Source organism: Vitis riparia, chromosome 1 (genome assembly GCF_004353265.1).
Source record: "Vitis riparia cultivar Riparia Gloire de Montpellier isolate 1030 chromosome 1, EGFV_Vit.rip_1.0, whole genome shotgun sequence".
Classification (NCBI taxonomy): Eukaryota; Viridiplantae; Streptophyta; class Magnoliopsida; order Vitales; family Vitaceae; genus Vitis; species Vitis riparia.
The window spans coordinates 2,255,836-2,273,499 of NC_048431.1; the positions used below are offsets into that span (position 1 = coordinate 2,255,836).

The following is a 17,664-nucleotide window of genomic DNA, read 5'->3' on the forward strand; positions in this document are numbered from 1 at the left end:
CAAAAAAACGGTGATTTTTCAGAAAAAGCGGCCATTTTTCAGAAAAATCACTAATAAATTGACGAAAAAATCGGCTGTAAATTACGAAAAAATCTGCGAATTTTTGAGGAGAAAATTTCTCCACGCGCATACTCCTCACTTCCAATTCTTCGACAATATTTTCCTATTTTTTCATCACTGACTTGGGTCTCTACTTGAAAGCTAACCTGAAAGGCTTTCAAAATATATTTTAGCAGACATGTCATAAGGTAGTATAGAGACCTCTTCCTTTCATAGAAAGCCTTCATGTGTTGTAAAATGACGTAACTAATATTCCCACTACAGTGACAGTATGAGGAGAGATTGATGTGACTTCCAACGTGAACCGCATGGCAAAGCTAGACGTGTTTGGATCCACAGAAAAAAAAAATGGTTGAAGCCGAAGACTTTGGTCTAGGTTTCGTGCTTGCATATCTCCCTCTTTCCGAAGATTGTGGTGGGCAAGATTGCAGTGTATATAAATCCTTCGCCTCAGGAATTGGGTGGTGCATAACCATGAAGAATGTTGGACCACAAGCTCAAAAACTACGATCTTTCAACTAAATTTGTCCTCATTTAAGACCTTTCGATGGTAGTTCAGAGGACAATTTTTGACTTATTGTTGAATTTGAGGGCAGGAAGGTGTGAATTTATTAGTTAAAGAAGAAGAAGAAGCTTGAGAGAAAAATGAAAAGAAAATAAACAAATAAACTGTCATCACTGAAGAGTAGAACAAGGAATGGGTATCCATCATCTTTATAGTGTTAGCTACAACAATATGCTAATACAATCATTCACCGAACTTCTAAAGTGGAAATTTTATTTTATATAAAAATTTCCATTTAAAAAAAAAAAAAGAATTGTATCTAAACAAATACTAATGGTCTAATTTGAAATATTTTCAATCATTTTTCTGTATTTTCAAATATTTCTTAAAAAATGATTTTTATCAATAATTTATATAATTATTTTTTAAAACAATCCAAAAACACAATAAAAAATAATTAAAATATTTTATTTTTAAAAATAACTCCAAAAAAAGTCTAAATATTTTGTTTCATTTGTTTTTATTTCTTAATATTTAACTATAAGTAAACATCCATGTGGCATAGAAGTATATCAAACATTATATCATACATCAATGTGATGACGTGATAGAGTTGAAATCAAGTGGATAGTTTCCCAAACAAGACTTCATTTTTCCTCGATTTTTTGTTTTTTAAGTATAAGAAGAAACCATGATCCTAAAATTTACCCAAGCAACAGTGTAATAGACAAATATCGATTCAATATAAATGATTCAAAATTAATGAAAATGCTTAAAAAACTTTCAAAAAATGATAAAGTAAGAAATAATAAACTTATTAAAGTTATTTTGTAAGGTGGTGTTTGTTTTTTGGTTGAATAAAAAAAACCAAAATATTTAGATTTTTCTATTCAACTAAAAGTAACCTGTTGACATCATCCAACATAACTAAACTGAACCTATTAATAATAAGTTCATTTTAATTATATTGAATGATGTCGACAAGTTAGTTTTAACTTAATAGAAAAAGTCAAATATCAGTAAAAAAAAATAAACATCATCTAAGTGTAATTGACATAATTAAGATTAAAGATAATACTTATCAAATTTTTATAAAAAAATTAGCTTAATTCTTTTAATATATTTATATTCATTTATTTAAAAAATTTTAAAATACTTTTATTAAAACATCTTTTATTACATTTTAAATGAAAAATTAAATTAATTTATATAAAATATTTTATTGGAATTTGAATTTCTAAAATTTTATTAAAAATGTGTGGTAACAACTTTTTTTTATTAAGATTAATTTATTTAAATAATTAAAAGTATTAATAATTTATCTTATCAAATTAATTTTAATTTATAAAATATTATAACTTCCTTAATTTTTTTGGGTAAAATTATATTTTTAGTATTTTAAAATAAAAACATTTAAAATTAAACGAAATTGAAAGGATAAATATAAAAAATAAATTTAAGAGTGAAGTGATAATAATTTTTAAAAATAGAATTAATAAGATAAATATGAAAAGTAGTTAAAAATAAAAGGATAATATAAAATAAAATGAAAATATAAATTTAAAATGAAAGATAAATTAAAAATAAAAAAAAACACCGGCAAAAAATGGCATCACAAAAAAAACAGCAAATTTTCAGAAAAATAGGAAAAATCGCTGGTAAATAGCGAAAAAATGTGCGAATTGTTTTAGGAAAAAATTCCTCTGCGCGGATACTCCCCAGTTCGACGATATTTTCCTATTTTTCATCACTGACTTGGGTCTCTCCTTGAAAGCTAACCTAAAAGGCTTTCAAAATCTATTTTAGCAGACATTTCATAAGGTAGTATAGAGAGCTCTTCCTCTCACAGAAAGCCTTCATGTGTTGTAAAATGACGTAACTAATAGTCCCACTACAGTGACAGTATGAGGAGAGATTGATGTGACTTCCAACGTGAACCGCATGGCAAAGCTAGACGTATTTGGATCCACAGAAAAAAAAAAAAAAAAAAAAAAAAAAAAATTTGGTTAAAGCCGAAGACTTTGGTCTAGGTTTCGTCGTACATCTCCCTCTTTCCGAAGATTGTGGTGGGCAAGATTGCAGTGTATATAAATCCTTCGCCGCGGGAATTGGGTGGTGCATAACCATGGAGAATGTTGGACCACAAGCTCAAAAACTACGATCTTTCAACTAAATTTGTACTCATTTAAGACCTTTCGATGGTAGTTCAGAGGACAATTTTTGACTTATTGTTGAATTTGGGGGCAGGAAGGTGGGAATTTATTAGTTAAAGAAGAAGAAGAAGAAGCTTGAGAGAAAAGTAAAAAGAAAAAAGACAAATAAACTGTTATCACCGAAGAATAGAACAAGGAATGGGTATCCATCATCTTTTTAGTGTTAGCTACGACAATATGCTAATACAATCATTCACCGCAATTCTAAAGTGGAAATTTTATTTGTATAAATTATTTTATTTTATATTAAAATTTCTATTAAAAAAAAGAAAGTAAGAATTGTATCTAAACAAATACTAATGGTCTCTATGGAGGAATTTGAAATATTTTCAATCATTTTTCAGTATTTTCAAATATTTCTTAAAAAATGATTTTTTATCAAGTGTTTTGTTCAATTTGTTTTTATTTCTTAATATTTAACTATAAGTAAACATCCATGTGGCATAGACGTATATCAAACATTATAGCATACATCAGTGTGATGACGTGATATAGTTGAAATCAAGTGGATGGTTTCCCAAACAAGACTTCATTTTTCCTCAATTTTTTGTTTTTTAGTATAAGAAGAAACCATGATCCTAAAATTTATCTACAAAAGCAATATTGTAATAGACAATTAATTATTCTCCCAGAAAAAGTTACTAGTTAATTTTATTCCACCACCACACATTGACTATGTGACATCCTTACATCGGATAAGGGGAAAATTTTTTCTTAATCCTGTAAATACGTTTTAAAGCCGTGAAGAGCCTTTTGAATCTAAAGCGGACAATATCTACACGGTTCGGAGCAAATCGTTACAAAGTCCCTTGTGTCTGCATAGGAGGGTGTTTATGACATTCCACTTTAAAAGAAAAGTTCGTAACGTTTGCTTTATTTTAAAGCCGGGTATGTTAGGCTATGTCATGATTCTGCTCCTTTAAAAAAAAAGCCTATAACAAGGCGCTTATTTTCAGACAGAATCTACAGACTACAATATACTCATTAGTAGTATTTTTAAGGCCAAAGGGATTTATAAGAAACCCCTCTTTGGACAATGCCAATACAGGACTACTTCAATATTACACTAAAGTTGCTTATCGTGGGGATGATGAATTCAGCGCTGCCTCCACATGGAACGATTACTGGAACTGAATGAACAAAAGTTGAAAATGATCACTTCCTCTCTCAACTCATTCACCATTAATTCTTGGAGGGGCAAGGCAACTTCGACGCAAGGACATGTTCCATTTCTATGTCCAACCCATGTCTCAACTTTCTTAGCCATTTTTCTGATGAAGTGTGACACATCTCCTAGGGCATCAGTCCAAACTTCTACAGCAATAGTAATAAGGGAGAATTGTGTTTTGGTCCTCCAACCACCCATATTTAAGCCCAAGACCCAAACAAAGTATGAAATTTAAGATAAAGGATATTGTCTTTCATTAATTCCTAAAATACCCTTATCCCTTATATGCCTAAGTGTGAATTTTAATTTTTTTTGTGTTTTTTTCCTTTTCTATTCCTTATTAAATATTACTCATATCTAACTTTTTTTTTTTCCTTTTTATTCCAATATATATTTCTATTTTATGTCAAATAAAAAGCAATAATATTTTTTTATTTTTCATTTTTAAAGATATTGAATCTTTTTGCTCTTATTAAAAGCAATGATAAAAATTTTGAGATTTTTCATTCAAATATTTTTTATCTTTTTGTATTTATCTTTTAGTTTAATTTTAAATTTATATTACCCTTTCATCTATATTTTTCTCTTATTTTTAATATTTTCTACATTAACCATATTTTAAAAAAATTTAAAATTAAATATCACTTCGCTTTATTATATATATAGCTTCTTAATTTTTAATGTTTTTATTTTAAAATTTTTAAAAAGATAAATTTGTTGAAAAAAAATAACTAAGATATGAAGTTCTAATATTATATTAATAATTTTTCTTATCTAGATAGATTAATGTAAAGTATTTTGACCCACAACAAGAAAATTGTCAATACAATTTTTTAGTTAAACTTTAAAAATTAAGTTTCAAATAAAATATATTATATAAAATTTTATCTAAAAATTATTGAAAGCGGTATTTAGTTTTTTTATTTATTGACTTTCAAACTTATCTAATTTTTTACTTGAAAGGTAATAGAACATGTTTACAAAAAAAAATTAGTTTTTTATTTTTTAAATAAATGAGTATAAATATATTAAAAGAATTAAAGATAATCTAAGTAAAAATTTTGATAAATATGATTATAATTTTAAATATAGATTCATTTGGATAAAATTTCACCAAAAAAAAAAAAAATAGTGAAAAGAAAGAACATTGCTAAAACTACAAAAACAAAATATGCAATTAAAAAATTTTGATGATGAAATTTAAAAATAAAATTCAAAACAATTCTTGGGTGAGAGAATTTGAGTGGGGAAAAATCTTTGAGTGAAAAAAAATAGGAAAGTTTTTCAAAATCACTTGAAATCCATAACAAAAAGTAATCTTGTATACCCTTGTACAATTAATAAATTTGTCTTGTACAGTTAGTGTAATACCCTTGTACAATAACTCAAATAACTCAAAATTTTATTTCTTATGTGTTAATTTTTGTAGGGAATGTCTTAATGAAATAGTTTGGTAAAAAAAAGAAAAAAAAAACTATCAATAATCGTCTTAATATCAAATTCAAGTTGTTTAAAAATCGTACAAAACCTATAAAGGGCCTTATACACCCTTGTACACTTAACACATTTTCCTTGTACAATTAGTGTAATACCCTTGTACAATGACACAAATTTCATATTTGTCATAACTTAAACGTATTTTCAAAAAGAGACAATATAGAAAATAACAATAAATAAAAATAAAAACTAGAAAAATATTTTAAAACCGAACTCAAATGTAATCTATATAATTTTTGGTTATTTGTTTTCATCTAAAACAAGTAAATATACCTTTCAACCCCTTTTATATAAAATAAATAAATCTCTACAATGTATTGATATAATCCACTTCTAAAATTAGGTCATATGAAAACATTTTAATTGAGTACTTAAAATAAAAACTCTCTATCCATTATCATTTTAATCGAGTACTTAAAATAAAAACTTTCAATCCATCCACTTTCTTTATTTTTCTTTTTCTTATTTTAATAAATTTTCAATTAATTCAAATCATTAAAAAAAAATCCTTAATAAACAAATTTGTAGCATTTCATATAACTTATTACTAAAAGTCATGTTCAAAAAGTTATTAAAATGAGGAAGGAAGAAGATTAAAAAAAAAATTGAACTTTTTATTTTATAATAGTAAAAAAAAACTTTAAAATACTTTTTAGTATAAAAAAAATTAAAATAGTGAATATATTTATTTTAAATGGTATTTTAATCATTAAATTATTTACTTCTAAAATATAAGCTATAAAAATAAATGTAAAAGATAATTTTTATTTATTTAAATTAATATTTTTTTTAGAAAATATTTTCCAAAATAGTCTTTGAATCGTTAATATAATTTTTGTTTATTTATAATTTAAAAATAAAAAATAATGTAATTTTTCAATTATTTATAAAAGAGTTTTAAAAAAATGAAAAATCCAAAAATGGTTAAATAAGAAAGAAGAGTGGCAAGTAGTAGAATAAAAACAAAAATGAATCCAGTGGGTATTTTTGTCAATTACTATCTTATATCCTTGGGCTTAAATATGGGTGGTTGGAGGACCAAATGTTAATTTTTGGGCCCAGCTGGCTCAAAACACAATTCTCCCTAGTAATAATGGGGAGAGATGTGACTTCCAATGTGAACCTCGTTGCGCCGGGAGAAGTGGAGCCACCCTAGACTTGGTCTATGCTTTATGTTGCCAAAAGGAATGGCTTTGTCTTTCTATCTCTGATGAGAAGTGCCGGGGCCAAAATTGTACGCTTTAAATCCTTGCCACAGGAATTGAGTGGTGCAAAAATGCCAGGCTTTTTAAACTTGTACGACTATTAGAAAAATTCTTAAAAAATGGTACTTTGAAAAAAAAAATCTTAAAATACGGTAGTTATAAAAATATTGATCAATTAAATGGGTATTTTTGTCAATTACTATCTTATATCCTTGGGCTTAAATATGGGTAGTTGGAGGACCAAATGTTAATTTTTGGGCCCAACTGGCCCAAAACACAATTCTCCCTAGTAATAATGGGGAGAGATGTGACTTCCAACATGAGCCTCGTTGTGCCGGGAGAAGTGGAGCCGCCCTAGACTTGGTCTATGCTTTATGTTGCCAAAAGGAATGGCTTTGTCTTTCTATCTCTGATGAGAAGTGTCGGGCCCAAAATTGTACGCTTTAAACCCTTGCCATAGGAATTGAGTGGTGCAAAAATGCCGGGCTTTTTAAACTTGTACGGCTATTAGAAAAATTCTTAAAAAATGGTACTTTGAAAAAAAAAATCTTAAAATACGGTAGTTATAAAAATATTGATCAATCTACACCACTTTTTTTTTTATCATTTTGAAACACATCCTATTATTTTTCATTTCAACCATACGTATTAAAAAAATTGAATTGTCAATTTACAAAGGTGTCTGTTCAAAAACTATTTTTTTATAATTTTTTTTATTAGTCATACATATTAAAAAAATTGAATTTATACTAAAAAAAAATATCATTTTCATAATACCATAAAATCAAATTTATACTAAAAGTGTATTTTCAAGAGATATTTTCGATAATTTTCATATCAGTTACATAGTAAAAAAAAAATTAAATTTACATTGAAAGCGTCTCCATAATTCCATTCACTTGAATTTATATTAAATGTATCTTTTGAAGAAATACTTTCCACAATTTTTATTAGTCACCTATCGAACAAATTAAATTTATATTAAAAGTGTCTCTTGAAGAGATACCTTTAACCATTTTTGTATCGGTCATTCACTGAAATAATTGAATTTATATTAAAAGAATTGTGGAAGGTGTCTCTTCAAAAAATATGTTCAAATGCAAATTCAATTTTTTTTAACATGAATATAAAAATGATGAAAAGTGTCTTTTTTAAAAGACACATTTTAAAGTGATAAAAAGTATCGTAGATTTGAAAATATTTTTCATTATATTGTATTTTAAAAAATTAATTTTAAATTCACCCTACAATTATTGAAAATCCAAAAAATGGCAACTTAAAGGAGAGGATTGCACCACAAGCTCAAATAGTACATAACCATTCAACCAAATTTCTCAGGATTTATATGTCCTTTTAGGAACATTCAGAGCCCACTTTTGAAGTTTTTGCTGAATTTACTGGCATGAAAACCTTGAATTGAGTGATACCAGAAGAAGTTCAAAAGAAAAATTGCTATGATGGAAATGAATAATTCATCTTATTTTATATATTATTATACTTAGATGACATGATTCATCTTAATTCTGATAGGGTTGATAGATATTATCTCTCTGAAAAAGCAACTGTACTGGTTTTAATTTATCCAGCACCATTACATTGGGTATCTCATGATTCAGCTCTTTACAAAGATGGTGCTTATTCTCAAACAGAATCCACAGTATACACTCACTAGGGATATTTTTAAGGCCAAAGAGAATCATAAGAAACTCCTCCTCTGGACAATGCTAATACAGTATTTCAATCTTCCATTAATGTTTCTTATCATTGGATGATGAATTCAGCTAGCGCAGCCACCACACAGTGCGACTACTGGAACTGAATGAACAAAAGTTGAAAACTATCAGTTCCTCTCCCGCCTCATTCACCATTCTTGGAGGGGCAAGACAACCTCGACACAAGGGACATGTTCCGTTTCTATGTCCAACCCATCTGTCCAGGCAATCTCTGTGAAACATGTGACCACACCTCAACTCTCTTATCTCTTCTCCTTCTTCAATCTTGCATAGGCACACTACACAATCTACTGCCTCCTTCGACCCCGGCTCAGGTTTGTAGAGCCCCAGGCTTAGTCCCTGGTCACCATTTGCCGGCACATTCGTATTGTGATGAGAATTAGGAAAGAGAGAATAGTGAAGCAAGAAATCCCATGCCCATGTCAGATGGGCAGCGGTTGGAATTATGTAATTGGACATGATGGGGTGAGGGATGATCTTGGGAAAGAGCTTATAGCAGATGAAGATGAAGAAGCATAGCATCAGAATGGGGGAGAGAGGAAGAGCTGAACTTGCTGGTAGAATGCTCATGTTTGACGATGATTCCATGAAGAAAACTAGCTTCTGAGCATTGAGCTATATTTATAACTACATGTCAGTTGTCAACATGTGTTTAACGAGTCCTACCTTTCTAGCCAGTGACCACGAACAGCCTTCTTGAGAAAGGCCAATTGTTTACAGACCGTCCGAGCAATACCAACCACCTACTTGGATATTTACTACAAGTAAGTCCGAAGTCAGCACCATGGAAAAGAACAAATGTACCTAAACGTCACTTCCAACCTATGAATTATTGATGTAAATTGAATACTTCAGAGGAGTCTCGTTTTTTTTACGTTTCTCGACTTGTCAAAAAACATCATTGTTTCCAATTTTTTCTTGTAGTGCATGGGGATGCATATAAGGTTACAGTGGACCGAGTCGAGTCCATCGAACCACGTGCCAATTCCATTGTAGACTTGCAGATTAATTTGGAGTTTTGGTTTAATTTCTTCTCATCATCCATAGGTTAATTTGCTTTCGTTTTCCATAAGAAACGTAGAAGGATACGAAATCGTTGGAAATGTCAATTTAATCAAAGACATTGAACCAAGCTCCATGTGATATCTGTCATGAACTTACTCCCATGTGAATCATAAGCAGAAAAGGACTGATCACGGGCAGAATTTAGGGAGAATTGTGTTTTGGCCCAGCTGGGCCCAAAAATTGATAAAAGATCCTCATAAGTTTCATATTTAAACCCAACACCTAAAGAAAGTCTACAAATTGAAAAGAAGGATATAAAACATTTAATTTTCCGAAAAATGCCCTTTATTGTCAAAAAGAAAAAGAAAACAACTAACTTCCCACTCTCTTTCATTCTTTTTTTCCCTCTCTCTTTCATCATTCACCTTTATCTTTTTCTCTCACATATTAATCGGTGGGACATGTAAATTAATTCTTTTCTAGAAAGGTGTTATTATTTTCATCAATTATTTTTCTCCCAAAAACCATGCCTAATAAATTAAATATTGGTAATCAATGGTTGAAAAGGATTATTACTATATTTTTAAAGTAAATTTTTTTTAAATACCTCATAAAATATTTTTTTTTTAAACTTACAAAATATATAATAAATAATTTTTAAACACCTTAAAAAATATTATTATTCTTTTTTATCCAATATATATATAAATATCTTTAAGGTTGTAGATAATTATTTGAATATTTTTTCTATTTTTTGGACAATACATTGATATTGTTTTAATATATTATTTTGTAACATGATCATCTTTTAACTAATGATGATAATTAATTTTTAATTGAATAATGTATTATAACTTAATACTTTGAAAAATATTCAAATGCCTTTTTAAATCTAAAATAGATGTGGACTTGACATGATTTAAATTATTAAAGCATGATGTCATTAAGTCAAGCAAATGTATCATATTAAGAGATGTGTATGTAAATTATATCATAATTTTCTATTTTTTTATTTTTTTTCCTCGTACATGATATCTTTTGTATAAAGTTTTGTAGATGAAAAATAATAAAATCTTTTGTTATGCAAAGAGGTATAACAACACATTAAAATTGAAAAGAGAATATAATGGAATATAAATTAGATGAAAATCACTTTAAATAAGGATATAATAGAAAACATATAAATGTAAGAAAAAAACAAGTTTAGATGAAATTTAAAATAAAAAATCAAAGAAAATAAATTAAAAGTAATAATATAAAAATCGTAGAATCTTTAAAACTATAATTACAACAAAAAAAATATTTTAAATTAACTTGATAATTTAAATTAATGATTTTTTATAAAAAAAAAATTACAAATGTTACAAAGATAATTTTTTATCCTTTTTAATTCTATTTAAATATGATTTTTTTAATATCTGCTAACATTATGTTTATAAAGGTAAAATAGTAAAAATATATATTTCATTCGGTTTACTTGTAATAAACACTTTAAATGTGATTATTTTAATTTTATTTCCTATGTTTTAATTTTGGTAGAGAAGATCTAAATGACATAGTTTGATAAAAAAATATTCATAATTTTTCATCAATAGTTATTATATGTTGTTTATATTGTCTTAAGTTATTTGAAACAATGACATTAATGTGTTATCCATTTATATTAATTTGATTTCACAAAAAAAAAGGTAATACCTAAATATTATGGTTAATTTTCCTTTATATAGGATGTAAATGTAGTAAGAAAAAATATTGTTAAAACTACTTAAATGAAATATGCAATTACAAATTTTGGATGATGAAATTTAAAATTTCAAATTAAAACAATTTTTAGGTGAAGGAATGTGTGGGGGAAAAGTGTTCAATCCTTAGGTGACAAGAAAAAAAAAAGTTCAGAATTGATTAAAATCTTGCATAAAAGATAACCTTGTACACCCTTGTATAATTAGTTCATTTACCCCATACAGTTAGTACATTGCCTTACATAGTGATTGGAATACTCTTTTATAGTTAGTGTAACACCCTTTTATAATAGTGCAAATTTCATAAACAATTTATGGGTAACAAAAAAAATAAAGAAATGATTCAAAATCGACTAAAATCTTTCACAAATGGTAGCCTTGTACACCCTTGTACACTTAGTATATTTCCTTTATACACTTAGTACATTTCCCTTGTACAGTTAGTGTAACATCATTGTACAATGGTGCAATATATCCCTCTTAAGTTGTGTGTCCACGTAGATATATTAATCTTATTTCTAATGGTTTGGCTAACAAAATGGTGGATGAATTATGATTAAATTTTTTTCCCCAAACATTATTACTAAGAAAAGTATCGAAATTTTCATGTGAAAGTTAAATAAATTGCATGACGTAGGTATGCAATCTATGGGTGACAAGGAAAATGAAAAAATGATTCAAAATCGATTAAATTTTTTTATAGATGGTAGTCTTATAGATGGTAGTCTTGTACACCCTTGTACACTTAGTACATTTCCCTTGTACAATTAGTGTAATACCATTGTACAATATATCTATCCTAAGTAATATGTCCATGTAGGTGTGTTAACCATATTTCTAATGATTTAACTAATAAAAGGATGGATGAATTAGGGTTAGTTTTTTTTTTTTTCCCAAACATCATTATTGGGGAAAGTATCGGAATTTCCATATGGGAGTTAAATAAAGTACATGACATGAGTATGCAATTTGTGGGTGACAAGGAAAATAAAGGAGTGGTTCAAAATAGATTGAAATATTTTATAAATGGTAATCTTATACACTGCTTGTACACTTAGTACATTTCCCTTATACAGTTAGTAAATACTCTTGTATAGTGACACAAATTTCATATTCCCGTAGTGCATATATGCCTATATTTGTATTAAACATGATTCTAGTAGTTTGATTTAAAAAATGATGAAAAACTTCAATCCAATTTTTTTATGAACATATTACATTTTTGTGAAAAAAAATATATAATTGACCAATTCCTTTATTTAATTGTGAACATATTATATTTTAAAAATAAAAAAGAATAATTAATAAATGAAATTTAATTCTTTTTATTATCTTAGTATTAAACAAAGTCTTCAATTTTCATTTTTAAAAATATTTTTCATTTTTTTTAATTAAATGTATTTTCAAAAAGAGACAATATAGAAAATAAAAATAATTTTTAAAAATAAAAAAATAATAAAAACTAGAAAAAATATTTTAAAACCAAACTCAAACATAATCTATATAATTTTTAACTACTTGTTTTTATTTAAAATGAGTAAACATATCATTTAACCCTTTTGTATGAGAAAAAAATCAATCTCTACTATACTATGTATTGATATAATCCATTTCTAAATATGAAAACATTTTAGTTGGATATTTAAAATAAAAACTCTTCATCTATCATCTTTCTCTCTTTTTCTTTTTTCTCATTTCAATTAATTCAAATCATTAAAAAAATTCCTTAATAAACAAAATTGGAATATTCATATAACTTATTACAAAAGTCTATGTTCAAAAAATTATTAAACTATGGAAAGAAAAAGATTAAAAAAAAAACTTTAAACTTTTTATTTTATAATAATAAAAAAATAAACTTTAAAATACTTTTTAGTATAAAAGAAAAAAATAGTAAATATATTTATTTTAAATAGTGTTTTAATCATTAAATTATTTACTTGTAAAATGTAAAAAATAATTTTTATTCATTTAAATTAATATTTTTTCAAAAGTATGTTCCAAAATAATTTTTGAATCATTAATATAATTTTTATTTATTTATAATTTAAAAATAGAAAATAATATTGATTTTTCAATTATTTTTAAAGGAGTTTAAAAAATAATAAAAAAAATGATTAAATAAAGGAAAATTTTATGGATGGGGCATGTAAAGAGTGGTGGTATAAAAACAAAATGATGGGTGTAAGTAAAAAGAGGTATTTTTGTCTATTCCAACTTTATATCCTTACAATCAATTATAGGTGTTTGGAGAATCTTTTATTAATTTTTGGGCCTAACTGAGTCCAAAACACAATTCTCCCCAGAATTTATTAAGTTGGCCGGACAAGGCCAATCAAACTATGCTATAGAATCTTCACTATCTACTTAGGGCCCTTGGATACTTGTATTTAAAAGTTGTTTTTACCTTTAAAATTTTAAAAATATTTTTTAATTATAAATAAAATTTAAAAATAAATAAAATTTAAAAATAAATAAATTTTACTAAAATATGATTATTATTATTATTATTATTATAAAATCATTAATTATATTTTTTCATAGAAGTGATATTATTTTGTTTTCATTATAAAAATAACATCTTTGTAAAAACATAATAATAATTTAAAAATAAATTATTAAGAATATTTTATTTAAAAATAAATTTAGAAGCAAAAAATATATATTTTTTAAATATTTAAAAAGTTTTTGATTATGCATACATATTTAACACTCAATTAAGAATAGAGTATTTTTGGACTCATTTGGATTCAAGTTAGTTTTTTTTTTTTATTCCAAATTATTCTTAAAAACAAAAAATTCGCTAAATAATTTAAAACATTAAGTCTCACTTAATTTGGCCTTACTTGATTTACAATCTATCTGCATGGTGATAAAAGTGAAAAACTATAGTTATCATACATAGGATAAACACTAAAAATATGATTCATAATTTATTTTTGAGTTCCAAATGCTTTTTAAAAATTATTAAATTCGTTATGCTCCAAATTATAAGGTTAAAGAGATAAACAAACATCCCCAATATCATACTAGGGTTAAAAATCGATTATAATATAATTTATAATAGTTTGCTCTCAACCATATAGAAATTGTTTGTTTTGAATCTAAAGGAACTCTTACGAATTTAAAATATGTTTATAAGCTTAAAATGAATTTATACGTATATAATATCAAAAACTTTTTCCCCAATCCGAGATTGAATATCACAAACACTTTTTGATTTCTTCCTTAGTCGAATGTGAAAGATTGCCTTCTGATTTAAGAAGAATTAGTAGTAGGTTACCAAACCGAAAATTCAGGTATCTGATTTGGTTTATTTTATGTTGCTTTGTAACAATTCTTTACTTGGGAGGTTAGGATCTCTCTATTCCATATATATTTGTTCCAGATTTTTTTGAAATAAATAAAGTGGGTGAAGTGAAGTATTTGGTCCACAAGTGGTATCTTCATTACATTAGGCGAAACTTATTTGTTTTTGTTCATTCCTATCACAACAAGATGAACTTTCCTAGGGCTGAGAATGGACCAACTATTATAAACTCATCTATGAATTATGCACACAAAAGTATGACTGTTAGTGAAATTAAATATGGCTTTGATAATACCCAAAAACAGAAACATCAAGGCAACAAATATTTGAGTGCCTAAATAGCTGTGAATGCACTTTATGAAATAAGCTGGTTTACATGGAGTACTGCATATATGGCCATGACTTAGCGGAGCCACCAATCACTCCGGTCGCCGGAACTGAAAGAACAAAACCTGAACACTAGCTCTTGCTCACCAAGCTCTGAATCTGCTCTACGCCGAGCAAGAGAACCACGGCATAGTGGGCAGGTTGTGTGTTTATATTGAAGCCATCGGTCCAAGCAAATTCTGTGAAAGAGGTGGTCACATCTCAATTCCCTAATCTCTTCTCCCTCCTCACAACCTAACTTTAGCTTATAGTGGCTTATGCTGAGTTCTTCAGGATCACCATTTTCCAGCATGTCCACTGTGTGATTATGTAAGTTAACATGATCAGTCTGGGAATGACCTTAGGAAGAAGACGATTGTAGCACACGGAGATACAGAATTTGAAAAGAGAAAAAGGATTGATGGCTGAGATTTGTGGCGTACTGCTATACTTAAAAAAAAAAAAAAAACATGTTGGATTGAATTAATATTTTTTTTAAAAAAAAAATAAGTAAAACAAAAAATATGTTTGAAAGTTTTTTTTTTAATTAATAAAGTGTTTTCTTCTATTAACTTGATATTATAAATATATAAACAATTTTCATATGCACAATTTATTTAAATTTTTAAAAAAGATTATTTTATTTTAAAATTTTTACATTAGTTATAATTTTTTTAAGCAAATGATGACTTTATTACCATGTTTAAGTATACTAATTTCAATTATTTAAGAAATAAGAAATGGTTTACGGGTGAGGGTGTGGTGTTTAGGTGAAGCTCATATTCATGAAAACATAAAAAACAACTAAAAAAACACAAAAAAACAATCTACTTTTTGAATAGTAAAAAAATAATAAAAACATTTTTTTTATTGTTCTCAAAAAAATAATTTTTGAGAACACAGAAAACACAACAAACAAAAACACACCCACTTCATCAAACAAGTTTTTTATGTTTTTTATTTTCAATAATAGAAAATAGTTTTTGAAAACAAGAACCAAATAGGCCTAGTCACTTGTTTATGGGTAAAATTGATGTAAATAAAATATGAACTTTGAATGTCACAATAAAAGACAAGACAATTGAGCTCTAATGTGTTGGATTGTTCAATTGGCCTCTTCTAGGTCTTAAATAGAAGGAACATCTATCATAAAATTTCAATTTACTTGTTCTTTGTCATTGAGTATTTTCTTGAAGTCATCGTTGGAGCACATGGTCTGTGATTGAATAGTAATTTTTAGGTGCATTACTAAAAATGTCTTTTTGTTGATGTATACAATAACACTTATCCAATTGATTCTTGAAAAATATGTAATAGAAAAAATGTGTGGGAAAAAAATAAAAAGAAAAAAATTTAGGGAAAATAAAAAATAAAATCAAAATTAATAAATTATTTTTATATACTTTTTCAAATTTAATTTACTTATTTTCTTTTATTATATAAAGATTAAATCATTTTAACTTACATAAATCTTTAGCTAATTTTAATTTTATTTGATTTTTTTTATTGTGAAATCAAATATGAGAAAACAATTTTTCTTATTATTTTTTTCTTTCTTTTGTATTTTCTACTAACCAAACATAGTCAAATAAAAAAGATAATTATGTTCCAAAGTTACATTTGATTTTTTGAAATTACTTAAGGGCAAAAAAAATTGTTAGTTTATATTTAGAGGAAAATTTGAAGAGAAAAAATAGAGAGAAAGAATAGTAAAAAAGAAAAAAAAAGTTAAAGTTAATAAATTATTTTTATATATCCTTCAAATTCATTTTATTTATTTTAAATCTTTTATATGAAGATTAAATAATTTAGAAATTTATAATTTTTTTTAATTAATTTTTTATTATTGCTTATGATAAATCAAGATATAATAATTTTTTTCTTTCTTTCTTCAGTGTGCTTTTGGAGAACCTGAACCTGACATATGCTCAAAAAAATAACTTTTTTTTTTTTTTTTTGTGTTTGATTTATCATTAAAAAAATGTAAAAGAAAATCAATTTCAATAACCATGTGAAAATAATTTATCAATATTAAGGTTATGATTGGTTCATGGAAAATTTGAAAGAAAATGTGAGAGAAAGAAGATAGAGGGGAAAAGTGGAATGGAATTAAAAAAAAAAAAAAGTGAAAGAAAATAAAAAATAAAAAATTATTTTTATATACTTCTCTAAACTCATTTAACTTTTTTTTTTTTTCATTGTATTAAGATTAAATAATTTTAAATTACATTTTTTTTTTTATTAATTTTAATTATATTTGATTTTCTTTTGTGTATTTTTTATAGTGAAATGAAAAAACTATTTTCCTTCTTTTTATTTTTTATTTTTTAGTACTTTATAGGAATCAAATATAACCCAATAAAAATGATATGAAAAAAAGTAAAATATAATTAAAATTAATAAAAAACTTATATATTTTAAAATTATTTAATTTTTATATAGACTAGTTAAATAATCGAAATGAGTTTAAAGTACTATATAAAAATAATTTATTGATTTTAAATCAATTTTTTTTTTAATATAGTTTTCCTTTATATTTTCTTTTCATCACATTTTTTCTTAAATTTTCCTAGAACCAAACATAACCTTCCCTTCAAAACACTTTATAAAAATCAATTAAAAATACATAAAAAAAAATTTTTGTCAAAAGTTTATCAAACATTTTTTAAAAATTTAAAAATTATTTTTCATTCCAAAGACCAAAAAGACTATTTTCAAAAACAATTTTATACCAGGCCTTAAGTTTTCAATGCTCTAAACCATGAAATAAAATCAACTAAATAGGATTTTCTAAGTCTTTTTTTCCACTCACCCAATCAAGTTATAAACACAGCGACCAATGGAAATAATGGGAAATCAT

General features: G+C 26.0%; 1 protein-coding gene across 1 annotated transcript; it reads right to left on the reverse strand.

Moving 5' to 3' along the window:
* Positions 1 to 8,159: 8,159 nt before the first annotated feature.
* Positions 8,160 to 8,975, reverse strand: LOC117922451 (RING-H2 finger protein ATL18-like). Its single transcript, XM_034840586.1, has one exon. The coding sequence runs from the start codon at positions 8,967 to 8,969 to the stop codon at positions 8,430 to 8,432; it is 540 nt and encodes a 179-aa protein (XP_034696477.1). The 5' UTR covers positions 8,970 to 8,975; the 3' UTR covers positions 8,160 to 8,429.
* Positions 8,976 to 17,664: the final 8,689 nt, after the last annotated feature.